The sequence below is a fragment of the Andrographis paniculata genome, unplaced genomic scaffold (assembly GCF_009805555.1).
Source record: "Andrographis paniculata isolate CXL003 unplaced genomic scaffold, ASM980555v1 Contig22END, whole genome shotgun sequence".
Taxonomy (NCBI): domain Eukaryota; kingdom Viridiplantae; phylum Streptophyta; class Magnoliopsida; order Lamiales; family Acanthaceae; genus Andrographis; species Andrographis paniculata.
In genome coordinates this window covers 3274860-3300723 of record NW_026137513.1, presented here as the reverse complement: position 1 = coordinate 3300723, position 25864 = coordinate 3274860, and the positions used below count along the sequence as shown (strand labels likewise).

General features: G+C 29.2%; 4 protein-coding genes across 8 annotated transcripts; all 4 read right to left on the bottom strand.

Moving 5' to 3' along the window:
- Positions 1–411: 411 nt before the first annotated feature.
- LOC127245663 (E3 ubiquitin-protein ligase AIRP2) lies at positions 412–2992 on the bottom strand. 3 transcript variants are annotated; one of them, XM_051266667.1, is made up of 7 exons: positions 2697–2992; positions 2434–2557; positions 1802–1855; positions 1537–1699; positions 1362–1428; positions 1049–1283; positions 412–958 (listed from the first exon to the last, which is right to left on the bottom strand). In XM_051266667.1, exons 2-7 carry the CDS (start codon positions 2526–2528, stop codon positions 748–750), a joined length of 825 nt encoding a protein of 274 aa, XP_051122624.1. In that variant the 5' UTR covers positions 2529–2557; positions 2697–2992; the 3' UTR covers positions 412–747. The 3 variants fall into 3 exon arrangements, with proteins under 3 accessions (XP_051122624.1, XP_051122623.1, XP_051122625.1); XM_051266666.1 differs by having other exon boundaries at positions 2434–2991; XM_051266668.1 differs by lacking the exon at positions 1802–1855 and having other exon boundaries at positions 415–958; positions 2434–2989.
- Positions 2993–11368: 8376 nt separating this feature from the next.
- Positions 11369–12292, bottom strand: LOC127245582 (uncharacterized). Its single transcript, XM_051266563.1, has 2 exons — positions 12167–12292; positions 11369–12052 (listed from the first exon to the last, which is right to left on the bottom strand). Exons 1-2 carry the CDS (start codon positions 12236–12238, stop codon positions 11705–11707), a joined length of 420 nt encoding a protein of 139 aa, XP_051122520.1. The 5' UTR covers positions 12239–12292; the 3' UTR covers positions 11369–11704.
- A 108-nt stretch (positions 12293–12400) lies between these two features.
- LOC127245581 (protein HHL1, chloroplastic) lies at positions 12401–14529 on the bottom strand. 2 transcript variants are annotated; one of them, XM_051266562.1, is made up of 6 exons: positions 14115–14529; positions 13900–14037; positions 13083–13169; positions 12933–12980; positions 12696–12847; positions 12401–12611 (listed from the first exon to the last, which is right to left on the bottom strand). In XM_051266562.1, the coding sequence occupies exons 1-6, from the start codon at positions 14394–14396 to the stop codon at positions 12602–12604; spliced, it is 717 nt and encodes a 238-aa protein (XP_051122519.1). In that variant the 5' UTR covers positions 14397–14529; the 3' UTR covers positions 12401–12601. The 2 variants fall into 2 exon arrangements, with proteins under 2 accessions (XP_051122519.1, XP_051122518.1); XM_051266561.1 differs by having other exon boundaries at positions 12401–12601; positions 14115–14528.
- A 736-nt stretch (positions 14530–15265) lies between these two features.
- Positions 15266–18668, bottom strand: LOC127245602 (ATP sulfurylase 2). 2 transcript variants are annotated; one of them, XM_051266588.1, is made up of 6 exons: positions 18474–18668; positions 17782–18348; positions 16517–16922; positions 16180–16440; positions 16011–16097; positions 15266–15714 (listed from the first exon to the last, which is right to left on the bottom strand). In XM_051266588.1, exons 1-6 carry the CDS (start codon positions 18542–18544, stop codon positions 15580–15582), a joined length of 1527 nt encoding a protein of 508 aa, XP_051122545.1. In that variant the 5' UTR covers positions 18545–18668; the 3' UTR covers positions 15266–15579. The 2 variants fall into 2 exon arrangements, with proteins under 2 accessions (XP_051122545.1, XP_051122544.1); XM_051266587.1 differs by having other exon boundaries at positions 18460–18659.
- Between the last annotated feature and the right edge of the window lie 7196 nt (positions 18669–25864).

The window sequence follows — 25864 nt, the reverse complement described above, 5'->3', positions numbered from 1 at the left end:
TTAATCACCTGTTTGAACAAAAAAATCGACGATTCGCAATTAAAAATATGTTGAAATCATCGAATCATAAAAATTCAAGACCTATTAGACAATCCGTCCCCGTAACTTCGGAAGCTAGTTTTGTCCCTCGTATGAATGACCAATATATAATTACAAATATTTCAACATATTTATAATATAACATATATCGTATAATATATAAATATATATTGGTCACCCCTATAATCTGTGCTCATACTAATTTCGTCGAATCAACACTGAATCCGCAGCCTCTATATTAATTTCGTCCAATCAACACTGAATCCGCAGCCTCTATATATATATCATACTAATTTCGTCGAATCAACACTGAATCCGCAGCTTATATATATATATATACATATTAAGTTGAGCAAAATGGTCTCGAGCTTGATCGAATTTAATAAAATATTCAAACTTTAGTAGAAAGTTGAGGTGACACGACACAATGCATAATTTTGCATGAATGATCGATTAGACATTACATAAACATTGTTTGTCTTAAGCCCACAAAATTAGAGCAAAAGACAGGACGACACCATCTGCCACAAATTACATCAACACGGCTCCCATCGCCATCTAATTTCCCAAGCCATTTTTCGGCTGGCGAAGGCAACACGGCCGTGTCAACACTTATTCCACACAAACACATCCTTACCGGACACTATATACATTTCGAGTTCGGTCGGCTTCGGGGGTATACGGCTGCGTCGAATCGAAACTTCACCTTCATATCAAATGCTCGTAGTACATCAGGAATAGCGCATCGGGCGAATCCTTCGGAAGGTTCCGAATATAAAGATAGAATCGTCGTAAATCTTCCATCGGGACTGTTTCCGGGTCGATCACCTCATCTTTGCACGGCAGAACCCATAAGTCTCTCGATTTCACTCTCTTGAGACTGCCCCGGCAAAACGGGCACGACTCTGATCTCGTACTCCTGAAAATTTCGAAGAAATTCCGGTTAATTTGAAAACCCAATTGCGTAGTATCGAGCGTGTTATTGAACGAGTTCGTCGTCGACACTTACCAGTCGCGGTAGCAATTTATGCACATGGCGTGGCAGCAACCCGGGACGACCATTTTCGTGCAGGGCTCTAAGCAAATACCGCATTCGTCGTCTCTCTCCGAATCCGAGTTGGCTTCTCCGACGTCGCCTTCCCGGGTCTTCTTCCCGACGTTCTTTCGAAGGGGGTGTTCGTCTTTCGTGCCGTCAAGCTCGACTAGGTCGTAATGGAGACGTTGCAGCGACGGCAATATAACAGCTGCGCGTTTCGGGCGAGCGATTAGATGGTTTTTCTAGCAATTCGATTTTTAGTCAAAATGAAGACTATTCGACAAACCGTAAAAGTCTCGTATCGAAGCTTTCCTTCCGCGGGTCGATACTTTTGGCCTCCCGTCTGCATACACCTGCGAAGCAAAAGGCGAACGGGAACTAATTGGCATCTGAAACAACTCTTCGGGGAGCTACCGATTAAAAATCGAATATACTCGATTTTGATTTATCGATTTAAGTACCTTGTATATGAGGATGTCGAAAAGATTGAGATGCCTAGGCATAAAGCACGAGCACGAACAATCAAACCATCGAAGAAAATACATCAAGAGCGGCGTCATTTCGTTGTAAACCACTTTCATTTGCAGGCGCGCACCTCCCTTTGCTTTAGGGATCGCAGCCGCGCTGGAAAAACAACGATCGAAGAACCAATTCAGCAACCCAAAAACAACGACGCCACTATTGCATCGATCCCCAAAAAATCAAAAACAAGAAATGGAACATCACCGGGAAACCACAAATAAACATGTAATGATTCGGCGGTGTTGGTCTGACTCTCGTCTGTAAATAAATAAATAAATAAATTATCCGTATCCTAATAGCTTAACCTTTTAGGAAGTCCGTCTACTTTTGTATCGTATACTAATTTTTTACAATTTTCAAAAATTTTCGACAACTCCAAAACCTCTGTTCTAAACGAACCTAAAAAGTAAAATGCAGTAGCTATTGTCGAACAAATGGATACCTAAATGTTTACAATAACGAATGGGATTAGTTTAGTTCAATGTAAGAAAGAAGACCTAACAGCCAACCAAAAACACAACAAATTTACAACCCAACATCGAACAAAAATTCCTCGATTGGATAATGAAACGAATTCTGGTTCCAACAAACTCCCAACAACAATCACAATTAAGAGCCATGGAAAACCTAAACAAATTTACAAAATAAAAAAAATAAAAAAAATAAAAAAACAGCTCATCAATAATCCAGAATCCCTAGACAACAAAGAACCTGAAAATAAAATCCTAATGTTTATCCTTTAGCCCTCAACTTTGTTCAGCAACCAAAGTCAAAAGTCTTAGAACAACAATCGAAGAAACTAGAACAAGAAAGATCATCGAACAGAAAAAGCTTACAGGGCGTTGGCTTGTTGAATATCAGACTCCAAAATCTTGAGGGAATCTGTGTAAGAATTCCTCCCCTGCTGCTGTTGATAGCACATCATCTCCATCTTAACTAACAACTCTCTTTTATCTTGCTCTGTAAAAGCAGCAATGAAATTTGGCAACCTTTTTCTCCAAGAACTTTAAAAAAAAAAAAAAAATTGAAAAGGGAGAGAGAGAGATAGAGAGAGAAAGCAAAGAAAGAAAGGGGGTTTGTTTGATAAAATTGTAATCACCGAATAGAATAGAATTATAGAATGGATGAAGCGTCGAAGCTGCGAGAAGCACAAGAGAAGATTAGAGGAGAGAGAGAGAGAGAGAGGGTTTTGCGATTTAGAGAAAACCAACACGCAAAATAGGACAAACTAATTGCTGAGGGAGGAAGGGAAGGGAAGAAAGAATCACAACTCTTCTATTTCAATTTTTTTGATCTTTTGTATTCTCTCTCTCTATCTCTCTGATGGCTTCCTTTTGTACCAAGACTCCACCTTTGTTTAGTCTCCTTTCCTTCTACTACTTCCCTTTTTATTTTCTTTCTCTCTCTAGATATATATATACATACATATATATATATATCCTCTCGTCATGTAATTCAAGTGGTAAATTGGAGCTTGACTTGGGTCTTTTGGTTGGGTGCTGAAAAACAATCAATAGTTGTCATCATATACTGAGTTGTCTGTCCTCGTATTAATAAAAGTATTTTTTTATTATTATTTTTTATCATTTTATTTAAAAGTAAACTTTTTTATATTTTATTTTAATAAAATGTAATTATGTATTAATATTAAAATAATGTTTTTTTAAAAAAAATTATAAATATATAGTTATTTGTATATAAAGTGAATTAATAAAACTTAAAACTTCTTGCACACTTTCTATTAAGTAATAATTTTTTTTATTTATTACAAAATCTCTAAAATTAAAATCTTTTGGACAAAGGAGTAGTATGCTTTTTTTTTTCTTTTTTTTTTTATTATGTAGTTTAATAAAATTTAATTTGAATTTAATATTAAAATAATGTATAATGAGATGTTTTTTCGAGAAACTCATAGTTCAAATTTAAACAAAATTTTAAATTTAAACTTTCATTTAAGTTAATTGTAAATCATGACAAAACAAATTAGAGTCTTGAATTTTATAAATAATAAAAAATAAATATTTATATAATATTTATGAAAAAAAAATTATATATTAATATACCAGTTTAGTAATTTAAATTGGATGTATATGTTTTTTATATTTCGAATGAATAAGTATGAATATAAAAAAATGCTCTCTTTGTACTGTCATAAAATATTTATTTGTTTTTTGCTTGTATATTAAAAGATAACCGTATTTAATTTTTAATTTGTGGTATATTTGTGTGATGTTTTTTTAATCTTTCATGTTTTAGTTTGAGGTAATGATAAGTGTAAAGTTGATGATATTCATAATCCAAAATATATTTAAATGTACTAAATATATATATATATATATATTGTAAGGAGACTAAGAAAAACGACCATTTATATATTGTTGGATAAAATAATATTTTGGGTTATTTTATAATATATTAAGTATATATATTATATTTTTAATAATATTATTTAGATACCATATCGAACTTCTTTTTTTTTTTTTTTTTTTTTTATGAGCACGTCCTGTATTTGGTATTGTGTATTTTTTCAAAAAAAAATTAATGTCAAAAGTATATAAAATATGCATGAAAATATAGCCATACTCCTTTTAGACCTTTTTTTTTTTTTTCCAAGAAAAGGAAATTTGTTTAAAATATTTTTTTTTTTAGTTTTTTAGATCACATTCTTTTTATAGAAATAGTAGTTTATGTATAATGTTTTGGATAGAGTTTATCCATTTAAAGGAGATTATATAATTATCTTAAATTATATTTAAAACAAAACATATATATTAAATACAAACTATACTTTCATATCTATAATGATATTAAATGTTTATGAATTTTATTTATGAGAGTTTTTTTATATATATTTGAGAAAAGTCAAAATTTTATGTACTTTTTCATATATATCTATTTTTCTTTTCAAATAATTATTTATACATATTTAATTGTTAATGTACTTTTTCATATATATCTTTTTTTTCTTTTCAAATAATTATTTATACACATTGAATTGTTAATGTACTTTTTAAATGTAAAGAATTAACCAAAATACTTGCAAAAGTTAAAATTACAAATTTATACGGTTTTAGCCATTGTTCAAATAGTACACTAATTGACAAATTAAGTTCGATAAGACAATTCACATATGACTTTGTTTGGGGTGTAAATTCAAGTCCCATATTGAAAGTTGTGAAGAAAATTACTCACCTTATAACTTTCAAGTGAACTCCATTAGATTGAGGTTTTTTGGAGAATATTCAAAAACAAATCCGTGCGGGCTCAGCCCAAAGCGGACAATATTATACTAGCGAAGTAGACTGGTTGTCATTGGCGTCGGTTGTGGTGGTGAAGAAAATTACACACCTTGTAACTCCTAAGTACGGTCACAAGTTCATCCTACACTAACAGATTGTTTTTTGCAGGTCTATCCAGTTACTATCTTTTTATACTCCATCCGTCCATCCATTTTTTCATTTTAGTCCGTCTAATAACAAAGTATCTATTTTTTTTAGTAACTGTACTATCTATTTAATATTACAAATACCCTTACAACTTACAATATATTACACAAATGTCATTACCTTTGTATCACACACACTAATAAGGTTATTTTGGTCATTTCTACTTTATTCCTATTATATTCTAATATAATACTAATATTTCTAAAACTACGTGTAAAAAACAATGGATACTTATTTGTGGGACGGATAGAGTATTAATATTATATATTTGAGAATATAAAAAATAACAATAACATTAATATTAATGATTAATTAAATGAATGAAGAGAGAAACAATATTGATTAAAATGAAGTGAAAAATTATAAATTATAATAATTTAAATCATAAAGTTAAAATAAAAAGTTATTTTTAAATTTCTAAAAATGATTAACATTTCAAGATAATTTTTTTTTTTCTTTTTAAAGTTATGTAGTATAATTATAAATTTATAATGAATATAAAAATTAAAAATAAATAAAATACACTTAATTTTAATTGGGTCAAATCAATAAAGATTCTACTCATGATTAACAATAAGAAAGGCTGCTTTATTCGTTATATTTTATTATTATGTGTATTGGTGTGAGTATTTCAATAATTTATTTACAAGGTAATTTGGTTGACTGGTCACTTTCTTGTTTAAATTAAATTAAATTTTATTTTTATATATTTTAAAATTGATATTATTAATAAAAAAATTAAAAACATCTTTAAATATCTATTTTATTTAATATTTTATTACCTTAAAAACAATTTAATATCAAAATTAATTCTACAAAACCATTAACCATTAATATAATTGGTGTGAGTCTTTTAAATGTAGGCTTTAATTATTGCAAAGATAGATGTAGGAACCAATAAAGCCTGTACATTTTAAATGTTTTTGGTGTAGTAGGTCTGCTCTTTCTAAATTTTTTTTTTTTTTTTTATATTTCTGTGTCCACCGAAATTAAATCATTTGATTAGGGACACAATCTTTAAGGTAAAAATATTTAATTAATTAATAATAATGAGTTATGATATTATTATATTATTTTTTTTATGTAATTAATAATATTTATAATTTTAAGTAAATTTAATATATATAATTAAAAGATTAAAATATATATTTAAATATTTAATAATTATATAACAATTAAAAAATATATGTAATACGGAAATCATTTAGTAAAAAATAAAATTTTCTATAATATAAGTAAATAAAAAAATATCAATTTTATAAAAAATGTATAGTTTTAAATATGGATAAAAATATTTATTTTTTAAGGAGAGAGATATAAATAAAAAGGGTTTTGAGTGGGTCGCACGTTCATTTATGATGTTGTATATTATGTAGTTAATTAAATTGATTTATATTTGTTAAATATGTTTTGATTTAATAATTTTTACCAAAAATAAAAATATATCCATTTTTACGAGACAAACAAAAATAGAAATAATGTCAATTGTAGTGGGACGGAGTGAGTATATACTATTATTCATTCATCGTACATTTAACAAAAATATATTGTTTTTTTTTAAATTGTAATATTAAATTATTATTTAAATAAAATATATATATACAAAATCCAAAAAATCACAAATTTATTTTCCATATAAAGCATTTTATTCAACCAATATTTTACCCTTAAAAAAAAATAATAAATAAAAAAAAAAAAAAAAGAGGCAGCCATTGAATTGAAAAGTCAAGAGTAGCAGTTGATTAGGTGATTAATTTCATTAAAAATAAATAAGATTAGTTGGTGAGTGTATATATATATATATATATATATGTATTAATTAACAGATGATTTAAGGTTTATTTTGCCGTGTTTGTACAATCTTCTGAATCCAATATTTTTTTATTAAAATAAAATAGTTTATTAATTTGCATATTTTAAAATTTAAAATAAAATAAATACAATATTAGACATAATGCTATATAGAAAATTTCATAAAATTAAATAAAAATCACATGTAACACAATTTGAAGTTTAGATTTGGAAGTCTGGGGATAAAATTGAAGTGTATTATATTTAGAATGAAAAAATAAATTTTATTATATATTGTATATATATATATATATAAATTGAATACACAAATAAAGACATCAATAATACCTTTTTCCTATTTTTTTTTTATTGTTAGTTTGGGGGATTGGATTGGATTTATATTATTCATCCAAATTTTTTCCCTAAAAAATACCAAATCAATACCTATTTTTTATTTTTTATATTATACTAAAAATTAATTTTACATTCAAAACATCACATCAACACTTATTTATATCACATCATACAACAATTCAAATTCAAAATTTTTACTATTCAAATCCCAACTCAAAATTCAAACTCCAAACAAACACACCCTAAGTAATGTCATATAGTTTCTTATAAATATAAATATATATACATATATATATATATTGTATACAGAATATTGTATTCAATAATTATTTCATTATAAAAATTTCTTAAAACAACAAATCCCAAAAATCATTATATGGCGGCATACATTACATATACATATTTATTTATTAATAATACTTCATCTGTATTAATACAATAGTTTTGTTTATCATTTTTGTCCGTCTTAAAACAAGAGTCTTATTACCATAAATAATCATATCACTATAAAACTACTTCTACTTTTTCATTTTTATTACACAATTGTCACTATTTTTTACACTAATACAATCACAAAAGCAAAAAAATCTTTTATCTATATTTTTTTATCAACTATCAATATAATATCAATATTTTTTAAATTTCGTGTCGAAATAATTAAGAGTATAGTTGATGGATATATTACATTAATATTAGATTGAATTATAAGTGTCTTCTGTTGGCCGGGAATCTTAGTCCGTGGACCTGGCCCGCGCACGTGTCAAATTACATCCTAAATAATATAAAGAATTTGTTATTTATTTTTTTATTGTTTAATTTTATTTTTATATTATAAAATTCTCACAGTAATTATTATTTAAATAAATACAAGCAAACATATAATAAATATTTTGATATGTTTTGCAAATGTATTTGGTTAATTGGGAATTTGGTTGTTTATTAAATGCATTTATTTAAATCAAGCTTGTTTTTTTTTTTTTTATTATTTGAAAGTAATTTAAAAAATTTCAATTCGAATATATTTTAAAAAATAAAATATTTATGAGCTTCTATATTGTACTGTATATTATTTTGTTTTAGTGGGCCTACATTATTTTGGAGCTTCCAATTGGGCCTTTCTTTCTTCATAGGCCCATAAATATAAATATTTTTTAGACAACATTTATATATATATTTAATTAAATAAAATAATAAAAGGACAACCACCTTTGTAAACTATTTTTTTGTCAATAATTATAATTATTTTTAAATTGTAATTACAAGCAATTTTATATTTGCATCCCTCCAAAATAAATAACAGTTATTCAAAGTACATATTAGTCGACATTAATAAGCAAAAACACCATATTATTATTTAATAATAAACATTTTTAATAATATAGTGTATATATATATTTAATAACTAATTTGTAGGGTATTATATTCGACAAAAATTGGCCCAATGAACACTTTCGAATAATGGCTACGGATTTTCAAATTATAAAAAATAATAATAATAATAATAATAATAATAATAAAACAAAGCAATAGTCAATAGATATATAACTAAAATACATAAATCAATCATTAAAAAAAAAATTCAAACTAAAACAAGATATCTGACTATTATAAAAATAATACTCTATCCGTCCTAATACAATAGTTTTGTTTACTATTTTTGTCCATCCCAAAACAATAGTCTTATTTTCATAAATAACCATATCACTGTATAACTACCTTTACTTTTTCATTATTATTACACAATTGACAGTACATTTTACATTAATACATTCAGGCAAAAATATCTTTTACCTATATATAAACAAACTAATAATAAAGGTAAGAAAAATCATCATATACAATAAAATAATAATTAGAAATATAAAAATTAATAAAAAACGAACATAATTTAAGTTGGAATGAAATATAAGATTTTTTTTTTAAATCCTTAAAAATTAAAATTAAAATCCCTAATTATTAAAATAAATAAAAAAAAAAAGAAAAGGTCACCCATATTCGCAAATGGACGTCCGGTGGTGCTCTCCGGTCTGACTCTAAAAGTGGCGGCCGGCCGGTGGTATGTTATCCGACTCCGGCAATAACAACACGATCCAATAGTAGACTACAGAAATTGGTGAAGAAAAAAAAAAAAAAAAAAAGAAAATTGATTGAAAATATTAAAGTATTAAAAATTTAAGATTCAAAATCTAAATATCAAACCTCAAAATTTCGAGCGGAATTTGAATTATTGTTTTGAAATTATAAATATTATTAATATTAATAAAAATAGCTTCATAAATTAATTTTATGGAATTTCTAAAAATAAATAAATAAATTTAAATAGACTCTTTTTATAAAATTATATATGTATATACATATACATAAGTTCAAATCTAAATAATTAAATAAATCTAATCTAAAATAATTAAATCTAACAAATATAATCAAATCTAATATAAATCAAATTCAAAAAATATCTCAACAATAATATATAAATTGCTACAAAAATCCCGTATTTATACCCCTCTCTCTTCTTTCTCTCTCTATATACAACGTTCAATTATTATTAACACAACTGTTTTTTTTTTTTATTTTTTATTTTCGTTCGTTATTTTCTTCCTCCGATTTTGGTAAGATGGAGTTTTGCTATCCAAATCATCTTTCTGTCTTAGCATTCGATACTGATCCTCATTCTTTGGCTAATCTTCAAAACATGCTTCAAAAGTGCGAGTATAATGGTAATTTTCACTATGATCTTTTCTTTCTTTCTTTTTTTATTTTTTTTATTTTTTTTTATTTTTATTCTCTTTTAGATTTTTTTCGTGATAAAAATTAATTTGCAAGAGTTTTTTTCGACAGTAACGACTTGCAGTTCGACGCAAGAAGCCATAAACTCTCTGAACCAATTTCGATTCGACTTGGTAGTGTGCGACGCTGACAACGTATCCGACGACGAAGTTTCCGAGCTTCTTGGTCATGTCGATCGACAAAAGGATCTAACTGCAATTTGTAAAGTTCTAGCTCCTTCATTACGTTTTTTTTTTTTCTTTTTTCATGTATTATATATTAAAATAATATTTGATAGATATTTCATTAGAAAAAAAAAATATATTTTTAAAAATACATATAGAATGCAAATAATAAAATTTAGAGAAGTTCGAGAAAAGAAAAAAGAAAAACCTCTAAATTATCATAGTTTAATTTATTTGTATGTCTATTTGCCAAATAATTTCTTAGTTTTTACTAACTTTGTGCTCTTAAAATAAACACTATCTATGTTTCATTATTATTATTATTATTTTTTATAATGCGAAAATTCGCAATCGCTGCTGCACTAGGTAAATTCTGGTTGAATTTAATGATTTTCAAATTAGGTTCGACAAGTCAAATTATTCTAGGTGAACCATGTGTGCCAAGTGACCTGGAGGTGTTGGAGTTTAAATACATGACCTAAACCCAAAGAAAACTCTTTCAGAGTGTGTTTGTTTGGGTTTTGAATTTTGAATTAAGAGTTGAATAATAAAATTTTTGAATAGGAATAGATGTACTACGTGTTGATGTGATATTTTATAATGTAAATTTGATTTTTAGTATAATATAAAAAATATTAAATATATATATATATATATATACATGCAGTGACGACGGCAGAGAGAAAAATAGAAACAACGACGAAGAACCTGAGAGAGCACCATTGTCATTACATAAGCAAGCCGGAGAAGATGAATGACGTCTGGCTCCTATGGCAGTTCGCGCGCAAAAACCGAGAGCAGACAACACACAAGGAGAAGGAAGAATCTGCAGAGGAATTTGGCGCCCCCGCCAATTCTTCGAAGAAGCGAACACAACCGGACACAGAAACCAGCGAAATTTTCGCCGAGCCATGTTTGAAGAAGCCAAGATTCCTTTGGACCGACGAAAGGAAAAAACTGTTTGACGACGCCTACGAAGAGCTTATAAGAAACAACAAGAGTCCGTACTCACGTGTTTATAATCACGTTTATAATCGATCTTAATCAATCTTCCAATTTGATTCTTACTAACTAACAAATTTGAATCCGCAGAACCTACTCCGAAGAACCTGTACGAGATACTGATTAAAATGATGGGAGAAATGGAGATACCATTGACGAGAGAAGTTGTGGCGAGCCATTTGCAGAAGTTTCGAGAAAAGAAAAAGGAGAAAGAAGGTGATCAAGATTTGGTTATGGCGACAGCCAATAATGAGACCATTGTTAGTTCTATTGCGAGGACACGACCACCATTGCATTTGTATTTGCCTTTGCCGTTGGCTCAACAAACAGACAATAGCGACTTCAGAGCAACGGCAAACTCGATGTTTGTCCCCAGCTTAGAACAACCCATGATTACAATGGAGCGGTATCTTGAACTGACAGGGGACAGAATATCGAGGAGCGAAAGCGATGGTGCTCCCGAGTCGAGGTTTAACAATAACAACAACAAAAATAACAATGTGGCTCCTTGGACGAGCCATGTTGCCGGCGCCATACCAAGTAATATGCAAAGTTATCCACTTTCAGAGATGTCCAATGGCCACGCCTACATGAACACCCCTGCGCCAAGTTATCGACCTTTGGAGGCGCACAATGGGCACGCCTGCACGAACATCATTAGGCCAAGTTATTTGCCTTTGCAGGCGCCCAATGGCCACGCCAACATGATCACGACGGCGCCAAGTTATCTGCCATCGGAGGTGCCCAATGGCCACTCCAACATGATCACCACGGCGCCAAGTTATCTGCCTTCGGAGGTGCCCAAGGGCCACTCCAACATGATCACCACGGCGCCAAGTTATCTGCCTTCGGAGGTGCCCAAGGGCCACTCCAACATGATCACCACGGCGCCAAGTTATCTGCCTTCGGAGGTGCCCAAGGGCCACTCCAACATGATCACAACGGCGCCAAGTTATCTGCCTTCGGAGGTGCCTAATGGCCATGCCAACATGATCACGACGGCGCCAAGTTATCCGCTTTTGGAGGTGCCCAATGGCCACGCCAACATGATCACCACGGCGCCAAGTTATTTGCCTTCGGAGTTGCCCAATGGCCATGCAAACATGATCTTCATGGCGCCAATGTATCAGACTTCGGAGGCGCCCAATGGTCACGCTTACAGGAACACGGCGCCGATTTCAGAAGCCCCGAATGGCCATGGCGACATGAATACCACCACGCCTTCTTCTCATACTCAATAGATGTTTTGGTTTAGAAGATGAAAGAAATTGCTTGTAGATTGTTCACTGATTTTTGTTAGTTTTTCAAAATTTGTCATAATTTATTTACAGTAATTTTTGAAATATATATATATATATATGTATAGTACAAAACTGAAATTCAGACCAGTGTGGTAGATGACAATTACCAACATGAAAAATCGAAAGAACCTCTTCATCTTCTTTCTTCAAGTTTGCAACCTAAAGAGATCTTTTTTCAGTTAGTGAAGCTTCTTTCATTTCGAAACAATGACATTAAAATGGCTCTTGTAGAGTTTCTTAACTCCCGACTCACTTGGATTTTTCTTTCGATTCTTTTTTAGTATCTTCTTGCGTCGAATCAGTTTCCGAATTCAAGAATGTAATCTTCCCAAACGACTCCTTAGCATCCCCGAAGAAGTCCTTCACTTTGTCGACAACTGTTTTGAGCTCATCCTTTTGAGGGAGCTGAAGAATCGAAAGAAAAACATATCAACAAGAACTCGGGATTTCCCATAACATTCGAACTTTTTATCATCAATTTATTCACTACCTCGATTACATCATTCGCAGCTAGCGCAGCCCTCAAGTTGCTGTTTTCCTACAGCACAAAAACAATGTAAGAACGCGAAAAGATCACACGCGGGTAAAAAATTTCTTCATCAAGAAATAAAACACAAAAGGATGATAATCGAAGCATTACGACAAGTTTGTAGCCATAACGAAACTCTGTAGCAGAACGCAGCGGGCGAAACTGCTTCATCGCCATTTTCTGTAGTTCCTTCTCGTCCTGCTCCAAATCAAAGATTTTGTCGTCATTTGAATTCACCATAAGCACAATAAAACCTAAAAAAGTAACATCAACAACCCAATAGACTTACACCCGCCACTTGGCAGTACTAAATTACCTTTTCGATATAAATTACAAGCTCCATTCTCAACCACAATGCAATAATCTAGTCGATACAATTTATCTTGAAGCATAAATCAAAAATTTTGTCGTCATTTGAATTAACCGGAAGAACAATAAAATCTATAAAAGTAACCATCAACAACCGAATAGACTTACACCTGCCAATTCCATTTTCAATACAAATTACAAGCTCCATTCTCAATCACAATGCAATAATCTAGTCGATACAATTTATCTTGAAGCATAAATCAAAGATTTCGCCGTCATTTGAATTCACCGTAAGAACAATAAAATCTAAAAAAGTAACCATCAACAACCGAATAGATTTACACCCACAAATTACAAGCTCCAATCTCAACTACAATGCAATAATCTACACAATACAATCCATCTTGAAGCATAAATTCACGCATCTTATGTACAAAATGAGCTGGTTTCAAATTCATTTTCGATTCAAAGAACTACATGTTTACTACAAATCCCATCAGTTACGTAAGAACACAAAAGCTTAAGATGATATGAGATCAAAATTAGGTAAAATCAATAACATGAAAATCCCCAAAAATATCAAGAAAAACTTGTGAAACAGAGTATAATCATCACTCACTTTATAAATAACAGCTGCGAGATTCCTGGCCAGTGTGTCTTTGTAAATATATTTCCCCAGAAAATTATCCTTTGCAGCCACCATGATCTTCGCCGTCGTGCCGCCGGTGACGATATTAAGCGGGTACCAAAGATAAACCTGAGCAAGCAAGCCATTAGAGTTATACAGAGAGAGAATTATAGAGAGAGAGTTATATATAGAGAGAGAGAACAAACATTGGCCATGCGGATGAAGATGACAAACTTAGGGTTTCCATCGTCTTCAAGCTTGGGGAGAGGAGGAGGAGGGGCTCTCTGGTACTGCCTGGAGGCCATTCCTTTCTTTCCCTTGGCTTCAACAACCATCGATTTGCGCCGCGTCTGCTGCTGCAATCCCTTCGCTTTTGAAGAAGATAAAAATGAGTGTCTGATGAGGGGAATCCCACCTCCTCCATGAGTTCCACCGTTCGATAAGGGCAGCCTCACTAGTGGATTCAGCGACGACATGCTTACCTCCATCTCTGCTTCGAGCAATATCTAATGCAGTAATTCTCAGAGATTCTTGATTCTGATGATGGGGGTAGGTTGATTGCTGTTCTGCACGCCCCCTTGGCTTAACCTTATCCACAAATGTTTTTTTTTATAGTTTTGCGTTTTCTTCTGGCTCATAGAACTTGATCCCAAAGCCAATTATGCCCACAACTTTCGAAGGGTCATTTCTTAGCCTGAAAAATGGAAAAAAAAATCACATTTTTTTGCATATATTTGAACTTTTCACAGTTTTACCGATCTACAGTTGAAGACAGAAGAGGCAGTTATAATGAAAGGGCCAACGAAGAGGATAATTTGTTAGGTCATAACCAGAGCTATTATACGAATTGAGCCCTTCTTAAACTCGGCTTGGTTTGGCTCTCGAATATTAACAAGTTGAACCTAACAGCATAAACAGACTTGTTTAATTAGCGAACGACTCCAACTTTGTCCGCGAATGTTAGTTAAAATAATATTATATTTATAACGAGCTTAATCGAATGTAATCAAATCAAATACAAACACGAGCTCAAACAATAAATATTCTTAACGAGCCGAATTCAACACTGCAAACGAACTCTAAAGCTTAACGAATGAACACGAGTCTTATTCACAAACGCTAACGAACGAATACAACCACTTAAAATTTTGCTCGGCTTGACTCATTAACCACTCTTGTTATAACCATGAGATTATAGGTTCAAACATTGACATTTTCGGATTTTACCTGTCATGCATCGTTCGCACAGCTGTTATAAAGAAAATGGCACAAGAACAAACAAACTCGGAAATTCTAACTTTTTATTCCCCAGTTTATGGAAACAAACAGAGAGCTTGCAAGCCACAAATGGCCAAGAACAATAGAATTTTTTCCAGTCATATTGAGGTACTAACACGAAATTACATAAAAGAGCAACGTGAACAAAACATGACAAATTTCATACCATTAGTTTGGTGAATAATTCCACCCGTACGACAAGAATTAAAAAAACATCAGCTCGTTCAGGCCTGAACTAATCAACATAATAAAATGTGCACTTTGTTCCATATTTTCATCTATAAAAGGGGAAAGCTTCAGTTTACGACAACTGCGATCCCGTCCCAAGTTTTGGATAAAGTTTTCATGGAAACTCAACCTTATTATATACTCCATTACAAAAAAGATCCACTCTTATGCAGGCACAGCTTGTTTCTGCCCGGAATCCTCGGCTTGCAAGCTCTTATAGTATCTAACCAAGACATCCCATCCACTAGGACACATGAAACCATCCGGAGGATTTTCGCCACTTCTTGCATAAGCTCGCATCTACACAAGTCCGTGTGAATATATCAAGCAAAAGCGTATAAAGATTTGGCGAAAGAAAAGTAAATATTGAAGAAAGTAGGACATTGTCAGACATTTTTTCTGAAGTGAATTAATAATTGATAAAGAACGGAAGTAGCCATATGTTGCAGAAAGTGATGCAATCGTAGAGCCATCAAAGGATAAAAATGCAACATAAATTTTGGTGTTAGTAATGACGCTATTGTAGATGATGTTTTAGTTTTCATTTTAAATATTTGCATGTTAAATACTAGGCATTTACAAGATTGTTGTCTTACCTTGGTGCCGGAGATAAAGAGAAAATCTTTAGCACGAGATGGATCAAAAAATGCCATCTTATTTACAGTAGTGTCGTAGGCAGCAACCTGTGATCAAGAAAGTTAGAGATACCTATACGGCACATCTTATAATTTAAATGTGTAGAAGATAAAGGGTACGGAAACCCACTCTGAATGGCAAAATGTTCAACTTCTCAAGACCCGGCGCCATGCTTAGCACCTTCTTGCCGTGATCCGGATTGTACAGGTCCCTCTTCTCCGTTGGGTGACCCATCCCAGCTGGATCGCGCCCCACAATGTAGAAATTAGCACCTGCATTTATACGCGCCTTTGCATGCCACTGGACTTCAGTCGGTCCCGCATAATGCATAGGCGAGGGAAAAATCGCCACAATGGTTGTTTCCGGATCAAGAACACCGTCTTCCAATACCTTTATTGTAACGATAACTTTAGTTTAACATACAATTGGCACACACGGAAAAAGAAGTTGAAAAAGATATAAATACCTTGCTGTGTTGCTCCATCCGAACATCAAGTGGGACATCGTCAGCCTTTATGAAACCTCCTAGAGGATGGAGCAGAAGAATTGGATTCTTGAAACCCATTTCCAGAAGTCTCCTGCGAGTATCATTCATGAGCAAGGCGTGGCCATTGTGCACTGGGTTTCTCAGCTGGAAAGCAAAGACTGCATCTGCCTGGCGTTTATCGAATTCTTTGCGCAGCTGCTGTGGAGAGAGCCTGTAGTGGTCGAGGCCATCATTGTATTTGATGGGCTTCAGCACTTCCAGATCCCCGCCAATTAGCCAATTACCAGCTGGTGTAATTACCTCCTCCACATATGGTAACCCTGGAGCTATGGTTCCCCATGTTCTAGCAATTCTTTCTTCCTTGTTGTGATTGTATATTTCGATCCTACCAGTAAAACAGCTAATTTAGAGAAGCATACATGTAAAACATAAGCTTTTCGTAGTAGATGCTACTAACTTATTGCACAATCTGATCGATGCTTATCTCACGCATAAGATAAACAAGATCTCAGAGAATAAATACATCAGAAACTAATCAGGCCCGAAAATGCGACCACTTGTTTCAATCTATTAGCACAATCAGAGTGTTTCAACTAACACAAAAACCTTGTGAATGAGCTTCATCTTTCTCAAAATCTGTCACTCTTACAAATATCGTACAACAAAGGAAGTTCTTACATCAATCCAAATCTGTCGTCTTCATTTTGGAAAATTCATTGAGCTTGAAACTACATCAATAAATCACCATCCGCATCATCGACAGACAAACTTATATCAAGGGTACAATCAAAATTGTCACCCCATGAAAGCATCAAGGTCGATTTACATAAAATACCTATGTTCTTCATAAAAAACACCAGCACAGATTTTCCCAACCTATTGGCAATTCGAACTTAATACATATATATATATATATATATAAGTGCCAAGTGTGTTTACCAATCCCCAAATACTCCATAAACAACTAAAATATATATCAAGTCAACTGTGTCAGTTCCATAGGAAGTAAATTAAGTTTGGCAGTCAGGAAACTGATTTCAATCCCTAATACAGATAATTCCATTCCATAAGCTGCATAATTATAAGGACTGATATCCACCATATACATACACTAATGCCTAATATTATAATCAGAGATTAAACAAACAAGAACAACAGTCACCATCACCATCACCATATATATATATATATATATATATAAAACACGATTCAAACCTTAGAAGACTGGAAATAAGCAATCGAACCTGCTAAGAATGGCTACCAAATCACCATCAGGCCCAGACAAAGCCACGCTATCAGAACCCCCAATTCTGGCCTTATCCTCATCATCAATGGCCAACACAATCGGCAGCGACATGTTGACGAGGCTCCCATCCTTCGTCCTCAAGCAATTGAAATGCAAACTCTGCAGATACTCGTCCTCCCTCATGAACCCCTTCAGCGGACTCGCCCAACCCTCGCTCAACACGTGCACCCACTCGAGATCGACGGCGGTAAGCCTCACTCTCGGCAATGCCTCCGCCTCTGACATTTTCAAACCCCTTTTCGCCTCTGGAACCACCAGATCCACCAGCGAACCGCCGTCCGGCTCGATCAAAGAGCTCCTCACCGTCAGAGAAGCACTCCCCGGCCCCGCCCCGGCACGAGACGTCGACAACGGCACCATCGCCTTGAACACCAAAGGATTGGAACAGTACGTGGGCTTGAAACTAAATTTGGCTCCCCAATTGCCCTTCCTGATTGAATGGGCCTGTGTTGTTGATGCAGCAGAAGAAGCAGCAGCAACAGTGGTAGTGCTCACGAGCTGTAGCCTAACGGTCAAGGCCATTTTGTGAATTAAACAAAATTAGGTTCAATTTTGGGACTCCGCGGGTGAAAGGATGCGAGAAATATTTATTGGCTAAAAGAGAAGAGAAGAGTACAGCGCAGCAGAGACTTGGATGGCGACTCCGGATACGGGAGAGAAGACGACAGGACGCGACACTGTAGTGGCTGTGAGCGTGTCATTCGGAATCTGAGATGACGCTGCCGCGAGAAAACGCATCCACAAGTTCCATTTGGCCGCACCTCCACACCTTCAATGGCTGCCCACTCGACTTTCCTTTGATGGCTTTTCCAAGCGACACGAATCCCCAAATAATTGCTGAAAAGAACGAAAGAATATGCATATGTAAATATATAAAGTATATTAAAAAGAACATATGTACCCCTTCTGTCACATTTTTGTTTATCCAATATAACATTTATTTTTTTATATTTAATATTAAAAATATGTTTATATTTATATAATTTTTTGTGCAATTATTCTTCTATTAGTATTATAAGATACTAATTCAAGTATTTTTCTTTTTCAACGTAACATAATAAAGTAAGTTTTTTTGTAATTTTTTTTAATTTGTACAACATTTTGTTTTGATATAATAATTAATATTAAAAAACAACACACAAAAAGTAAATGTCACCTTAGAGACAGAGGGAGGTAATATTTTATTTTGAGTACAATTTACTAAATAAAAGTATATAAATATAAATTTAATTAATTAACTATATAATAATATCAACTATGTAACATCATCATTTATGACTTATTAAAAAAAAATGTAGAAAATATTATTATCTATTGATATTCATATTACATATATTTTTTATTATGATATAATTTTAAAAAAATTTAAATATATATCCTATTTTTTTTAATTATATATATTAAATTTATTAATATTATTAATTATATAAAAATAATAACAAAAATAATATCATAATCACTATTATTAACTAATTAAATAATATTACATTAAATATAGTGTCACTAATTATCAAAAAAATATAATATATATATATATTTTATTCTTTTTAAAAAAATGATAATTTTAAAAATATACTCATTCTTTCCTTTTTTAATAGAATTTTTTTTTCATAACGAATGACATATTTATATTTTAAATAAAATTTATTAAATCAAAATATAATTAAAATTTCACATTTTTATAAAAAATTAATTTATGTTATTTATATATAATAAAATGTATTTTTTTATTTACTTATATTGTATGAATTAGTTTCTCTATAAATATTCATATTTTATATATTTTTTATTATTATATAATATTTAAATATATATTCTAATTTTTTAAATCATATTATATTAAATTTATTTTAATACTATCAATATTATTAATCACATAAAAAATAATAAAATAAAATCATAATTCATTATCATTAACTAATTAAATATTAAATCATAATAAAAAATATAAATATAAATATTATTTTATATTATACAAATAAATTTAAAATTATTTATTTATTTATTTATAATTAATATAAATTAATTTAGAGTTCTAAATATGATTAAGAAAAGAGACCTAATAAATGAGTTTTTAATAGTTTCTACGTCATGATGTATGATGGTTATAAAATTAATTAAGTTTTTATATCTTTTAAATATATTTTAAATTAATAATAATTACCAAATTTAAAAATATATTATTTATTATAAAACATATTAAAATTAAAAGATATTATTTTCTATGAAATAAAAATATAATTTTTAAAATAATAAAAAATGTATATTCTTTTTTTTATAATAATATATATTAATTTTTATTTAAAATTATTAATGATACATATTAAATAAAAAGATAATATAATAATATAATATTATTAACTGATTAAACATTCATATCCTTGATAATAAATAACTCTAACGAGGCTTGTTGGGCCTCTTCATGGACTCCTATCTATTTAGCCCAAATATTTCAAATATTTTTTATAACCCAAATGTCTTGTTAGCCATGTTCTATTAAATCTTTTAAATAATATTGGTTTATTTAGTTTTCTTTCTCCTCTCCCTATTTTGTTATTAAAAATTTAATTTTTAAAAAATCATTCTTAGTATTTGTTTTTATTTAATATAGTACTCCCTTCATCCGGAAGATGGAACTTTTTGTTAGGAACACGGTATTTTAGACAGTATAGGTTATTAAGTTATTAATAATAAATTAAGATAATATTTTATTATTTTTTTATATATGTAATGTTGTTGGTATTTTAAATATTTTTACAATTATATATAAACTATATGCAATATGGATATCATTTTTTAACAATAAAATTTTATATAATACAAATGAATAAAAAAATATATTTATTTATTATTATTATCATAAATTAGTTTTATAAAAAATGAGGAGTTTTAAAAGTAGATAAAAATATTTGTTAATTGAGAAGATATATAGAAATAAAGAGATTTTGAGTAGGTCTACGTGTGGTGTTAAAAGCTTAATTAAATTGATTTATATTTATTAAGTATATTTAAAATTGATAAATTTGCCAAAAATAAAAATGAATCATCTTTTACGAAATATACCAAAAAGAATAGGAAGTATATGTTTTTTAAAATATTAATTCAAAAAAATTTACTATTCAATTCACATTGAAATACCAAACAAATCTTATAATTATTCTTACCTTTATAACACCATTTTATTTAAAATACATATAATATTATATTTATTATATTCCCTCCGTCCCATAAAGAAATATTCATTTGTTTTTAGTATGTAATTTTAAAAATATTAGTATTATATTGAGATATAATAGAAATAAAATAGAAATGACTAAAATAACCTTATTAGTATGTGTTATATAAAAGTAATGTTATTTGTGTAATATATTGTAAGTTGTAAGTGAATTTGTAATGTTATGTAGACAATACAGTTACTAAAAAAGAAAATGGATACTTTGTTATGGGTAAGACTAAAATGAAAAAATAGATACTTTGTTATGGGACAGACGAAGTATAAATTTATACTCTTTGCTAAAAATAAATATACCTATTAGCTCTAGATTTTAATTTTTACATATTTATATTTTAGAATGAAATATTAGTTTGTTTATTTTGTACTTTTTTTGATAGATGTATATTCAATCGTTATATATTTAACAAATTATGTTGACAATATAAAAATAATATATTTTTTTTAATTTTTGAAATTTTAAGTGGATAAAATTTATGTATCATATATATATTAGGTTAATGTATATATATATAATATTTTCAATGATATTTGTAAAAGATTATATCATAAGAAAAAAAAAATATTTAATGAACAAATTTATTATATTAGCATAAAATGTAGTACATATAGATTGTTACATTTGGACTAAACAATATTTTACTCATGCTAACACAAGAAAAAATTATTCAATTAGGGTGTGTTTGTTTGGGGATTGGATTTTAAATCCGCTATTCATCGTATTTTTCCTCCCCAAGAACATCAAATCAAATGCCTATTTTTTATTTTTTTTATATTATACTAAAAATCAATTTTACATTCAGAACATCACATCAACACCTATTTATATCCTATTATACAATTATTCAAATTCAAAATTTTTACTATTCAAATCACAATTTAAAATCTAAACCCCAAACAAACACACCCTAAATAGAATATAAGGTATGTTTGTATAATTTTTAATGATAAATTGTATTTTAAAAAAATACAATAAAAGATTATATTTAAATAAAGAAGATGATAAAAGTTATAAATATTTAAAGTTTAAAAAATGATATAGGATTAGAGACCAGTGTAATAGTCTAATCATCTAATAGTCTACTCCCTCGGTCCCAATACAATAGTCTTGTTTATTATTTTTGTCTGTTCCAAAACAACAGTCTTATTTCCATAAATAATTATATCATCGTAAAACTATCCCAATTTTTTTATTATTATTATACGATTGTCACTACTTTTTACACTAATATACTCATAAAGACAAAAAAAAATCATTTATTCTTATCAATATTTCTTAAATTTTGTATCAAATACAGTAAGACCATATTTTTGGGACAAAAAAAATATTATTTTTACTATTAAATATTTCCAAACTTTTGGGACTTTTCTTCCTTTGTATCTATTTATTATTATTATTATTATAAAAAATGATGAGACTGACATAAAATATAATATTTGATTGCATTATTATTATTATTATTATTGGGAAGGCATAAATGTATATTTTAAAATGATTGACAGCAAGCCATCTTTGAAAAGCATATTAAATCACGTGGATTGCATTTTGTTCCATTATAATAAAAGAACATATACTAACATATAGGAAAAATATAAAATAAATAAGTAATAAATAAAAGATCTTATAACTTTAATTAAAATCCTGAAAAAGTCTATAAATTATGTGGGGGAAAGAACCAAGAATTAAATTTATTTACTCAATTCCGTCTCATCGAATAGTTGTTATTTTCCATTTTCGTTCGCTCCAAAATAAGATTATTATTTCCTAATTTAGTAATTTTACTGCATATCTAACATAATAAATACTCTTCTAATTTCACTATATTACACAAAATATCATTATTTTTATATTAGACAATACTAACAGGAGTATTTTCGTCTTTTTACTACAATCCATTATAATACTAATATTCAAAAATTTATGTGCAAAAAGTAAACGATAACCTTGCATCGGGACGAAAGAAATATTTATTTTTAAAAATCAATATTTTTTAGTATTCACTTTATTATTTTCTTTTGAAAATTACTTTTATTCTCTCTTTTTATTTTACTATATAGTATATACTTCCACCGTTTAAGGTTTTTATGCCATTGTTTTTTCACACTTATTAAGGAATTACATATTAGAAAAATAATTATTTTGAATTTCATTGATTTGATAATTGATGAAATGAATTATATTTAGGAATTTAAGTATTAATAGATTTTATTAATTTTTTATTTTATATAAAAAAATAATATATTTAAGTGGATAGTCAAAAAATAAATAAAAAATGATATAATTTTGCGGAACAAAAAGAGTATTTTATATATATATATATATATAATAGCTATTCAAAAGTTATTTTATATTCTTCCCATCCACTAAAATTATATGTTGTTCCTCTTTTAGTCGTCCATTAAACTTGCAAAATTTATTTATAATAAATAATTTTATTTTTTCATAATTTTATTCTTTTTTAACAAATAATAATTGATTTGTTATTATTTTTTTTACTTACCTCATTATTTTTTTTATCAAATATTTAATAACTTTTCTATAATACTTCTATTTTACATTTCAATATTAAAATATTTTTTATTTATGTGTCTAATCAAACTTATATAATTTATTCGTACAAACTCAAATTTTATATATTTACGAATAAATATGAAGTTTTGAATATATATATATATATATGGCTATTGAAAAAAGAGATGAAAAAATAAATTTGAATAAATTTTAAGTAGATCATGTGTGATGTAATATTTTGAAAAAATAAAAAATGGTTGTTATTGCATGTTATTCGTTACTATTATCTAAAATTTGTTTGATCATTTATTAATTTGTTTGGCCAAGTCTCGTATTAATTAGTGGAGTTTTTGTGATTTTTTGTTTTTATTTCAAATCAAAATTAATACTTGCTCCATCAAAATTAACTGTGAGGTCATGAGTTCAAACTCCAACGTTTACAAGTTCATCTGCCACACACATGGTTCGTCTAGTGTGACTTGTTTTGTCGGACTTAGTTTGCTAGGTACTAGGTTCAACCGAAGATTTACCCGGTCACACTAAAAATGCTAGTGATTAAAGAAAATTCTTATTTTTTAGGGTAAACTGTATTTTTAGTCCTGTAACTAGACCCCCTTATCATTTTAGTCCAATAAGTGGAGCCTGTCGCAAACTAGTCTCATAAATGAAGAATTTTCGCTGTTTTAGTCCTCCGGCGCCGGAGACGCCCGCGTGGCTCGCCGGAGGTGACGTGTCCGCCAAATCAGCGACACCTGGCGGACACGTGGATTTATTTATTTTTTTTCATTTTTCTAATTTTTTTAAAAACTTATTTTTAATTTATTTTAAATTTTATTTGTATTTTTTTATTTGGTCCAATTAAAAAAAAATATTTAAAAATATTTTAAAAATTGAAAAAAAAATAATAAATTCACGTGTCCGCCAGATGTCGCTGACCTGGCGGATACGTTACCTCCGGCGAGCCACGCGGGCGTCTCCGGTGCTGGAGGACTAAAATAGCGAAAATTTTTCACTTATGAGACTAGTTTGCGACAGACTCCACTTACTGGACTAAAATGATAAGGGGGTCCAGTTACGGGACTAAAAAAACAGTTTACCCTATTTTTTTATTTATTTTAAATATTATATCAAACACAATTTTTTTTATAATCAAATTATATATTTCATATTTATTTTATATCTAAGTGTTGGATTTGTTTGTTTAGTGTTTTGATTTTTTCTTTAAAAAAATTACAAAAAAAATAGAAAATTGTATTGATAATATAAAAAAAATGATAATTTATATTGAATATTGATTTTTGTAAAAAATTGAAAATCGTATCAGCAAAAAATAGGTGGACAAACAAACCCATTATTATTTTAAAATAATTCAAATGTACATGTTTGGATTTTATTTTATTTTATTTTTTTTATGCCGTGGGAATCCGCAATCGCTATTTGAAAATATTGGATCATAGTTTGGAGTTGAAAATAACATTTGAATTGAATAAGTATTTAATATAATATAAATAATATTTATTTAACATATTATTTTTTTCAAGCTTAATGTATCTTATTATTATTGTTATTATTTTTGTATATTTCACTTTAAAAAAATATTTTTTATTATAATAAAAATATTCATATATAAATATCAAAATATTTTTAATTTTTATAAAAATATTTACTTTTTATTTACAACAATAAAAAATAGTAAAATTATCTTACATATTTTCATTAACAAATAAAATACTAGAATTATTTCTTTTTTCTAATATAAAAATATAAATGAATACATTGAGTTGGAATTGATTAAATTTAAAATTAATTTTAATATAATAAAAATAAATATTTCATTTAATATTTTCAAAATAAATAATTAAAAACACACTTTAAAGCATTTGTTTCCTCTAAACGTTTGATATATTTAAAATTTTATGTGTAAGATTTAACATTATTGTTATAATATTGATTCAAATCTTAATGATATTTAGGAGATGGTTATATATTTAAATGGCAAGTTGTGAGAAATCTTCAATGATTTGAATTAAGACTCCTTTTCCTTTCATATTTAAATAATTTCTAAAGTAGTTTGACTAAATTTACGAGATAAAGATGCATTCTTTTTATATATTATATCTTTTCCGCCTCGGCAAATATGAGTTTTTGGTCATGGATACTAGGGGTGTCGAAAGTAAATTCGACCCGAAAAATCGAACCCGTTCGACCTGAAATTTTTCAGGTTCGGATTTGGATATTTTGGGTTTGGGTATTTCGGGTTTGAAAAAATTCGGGTCG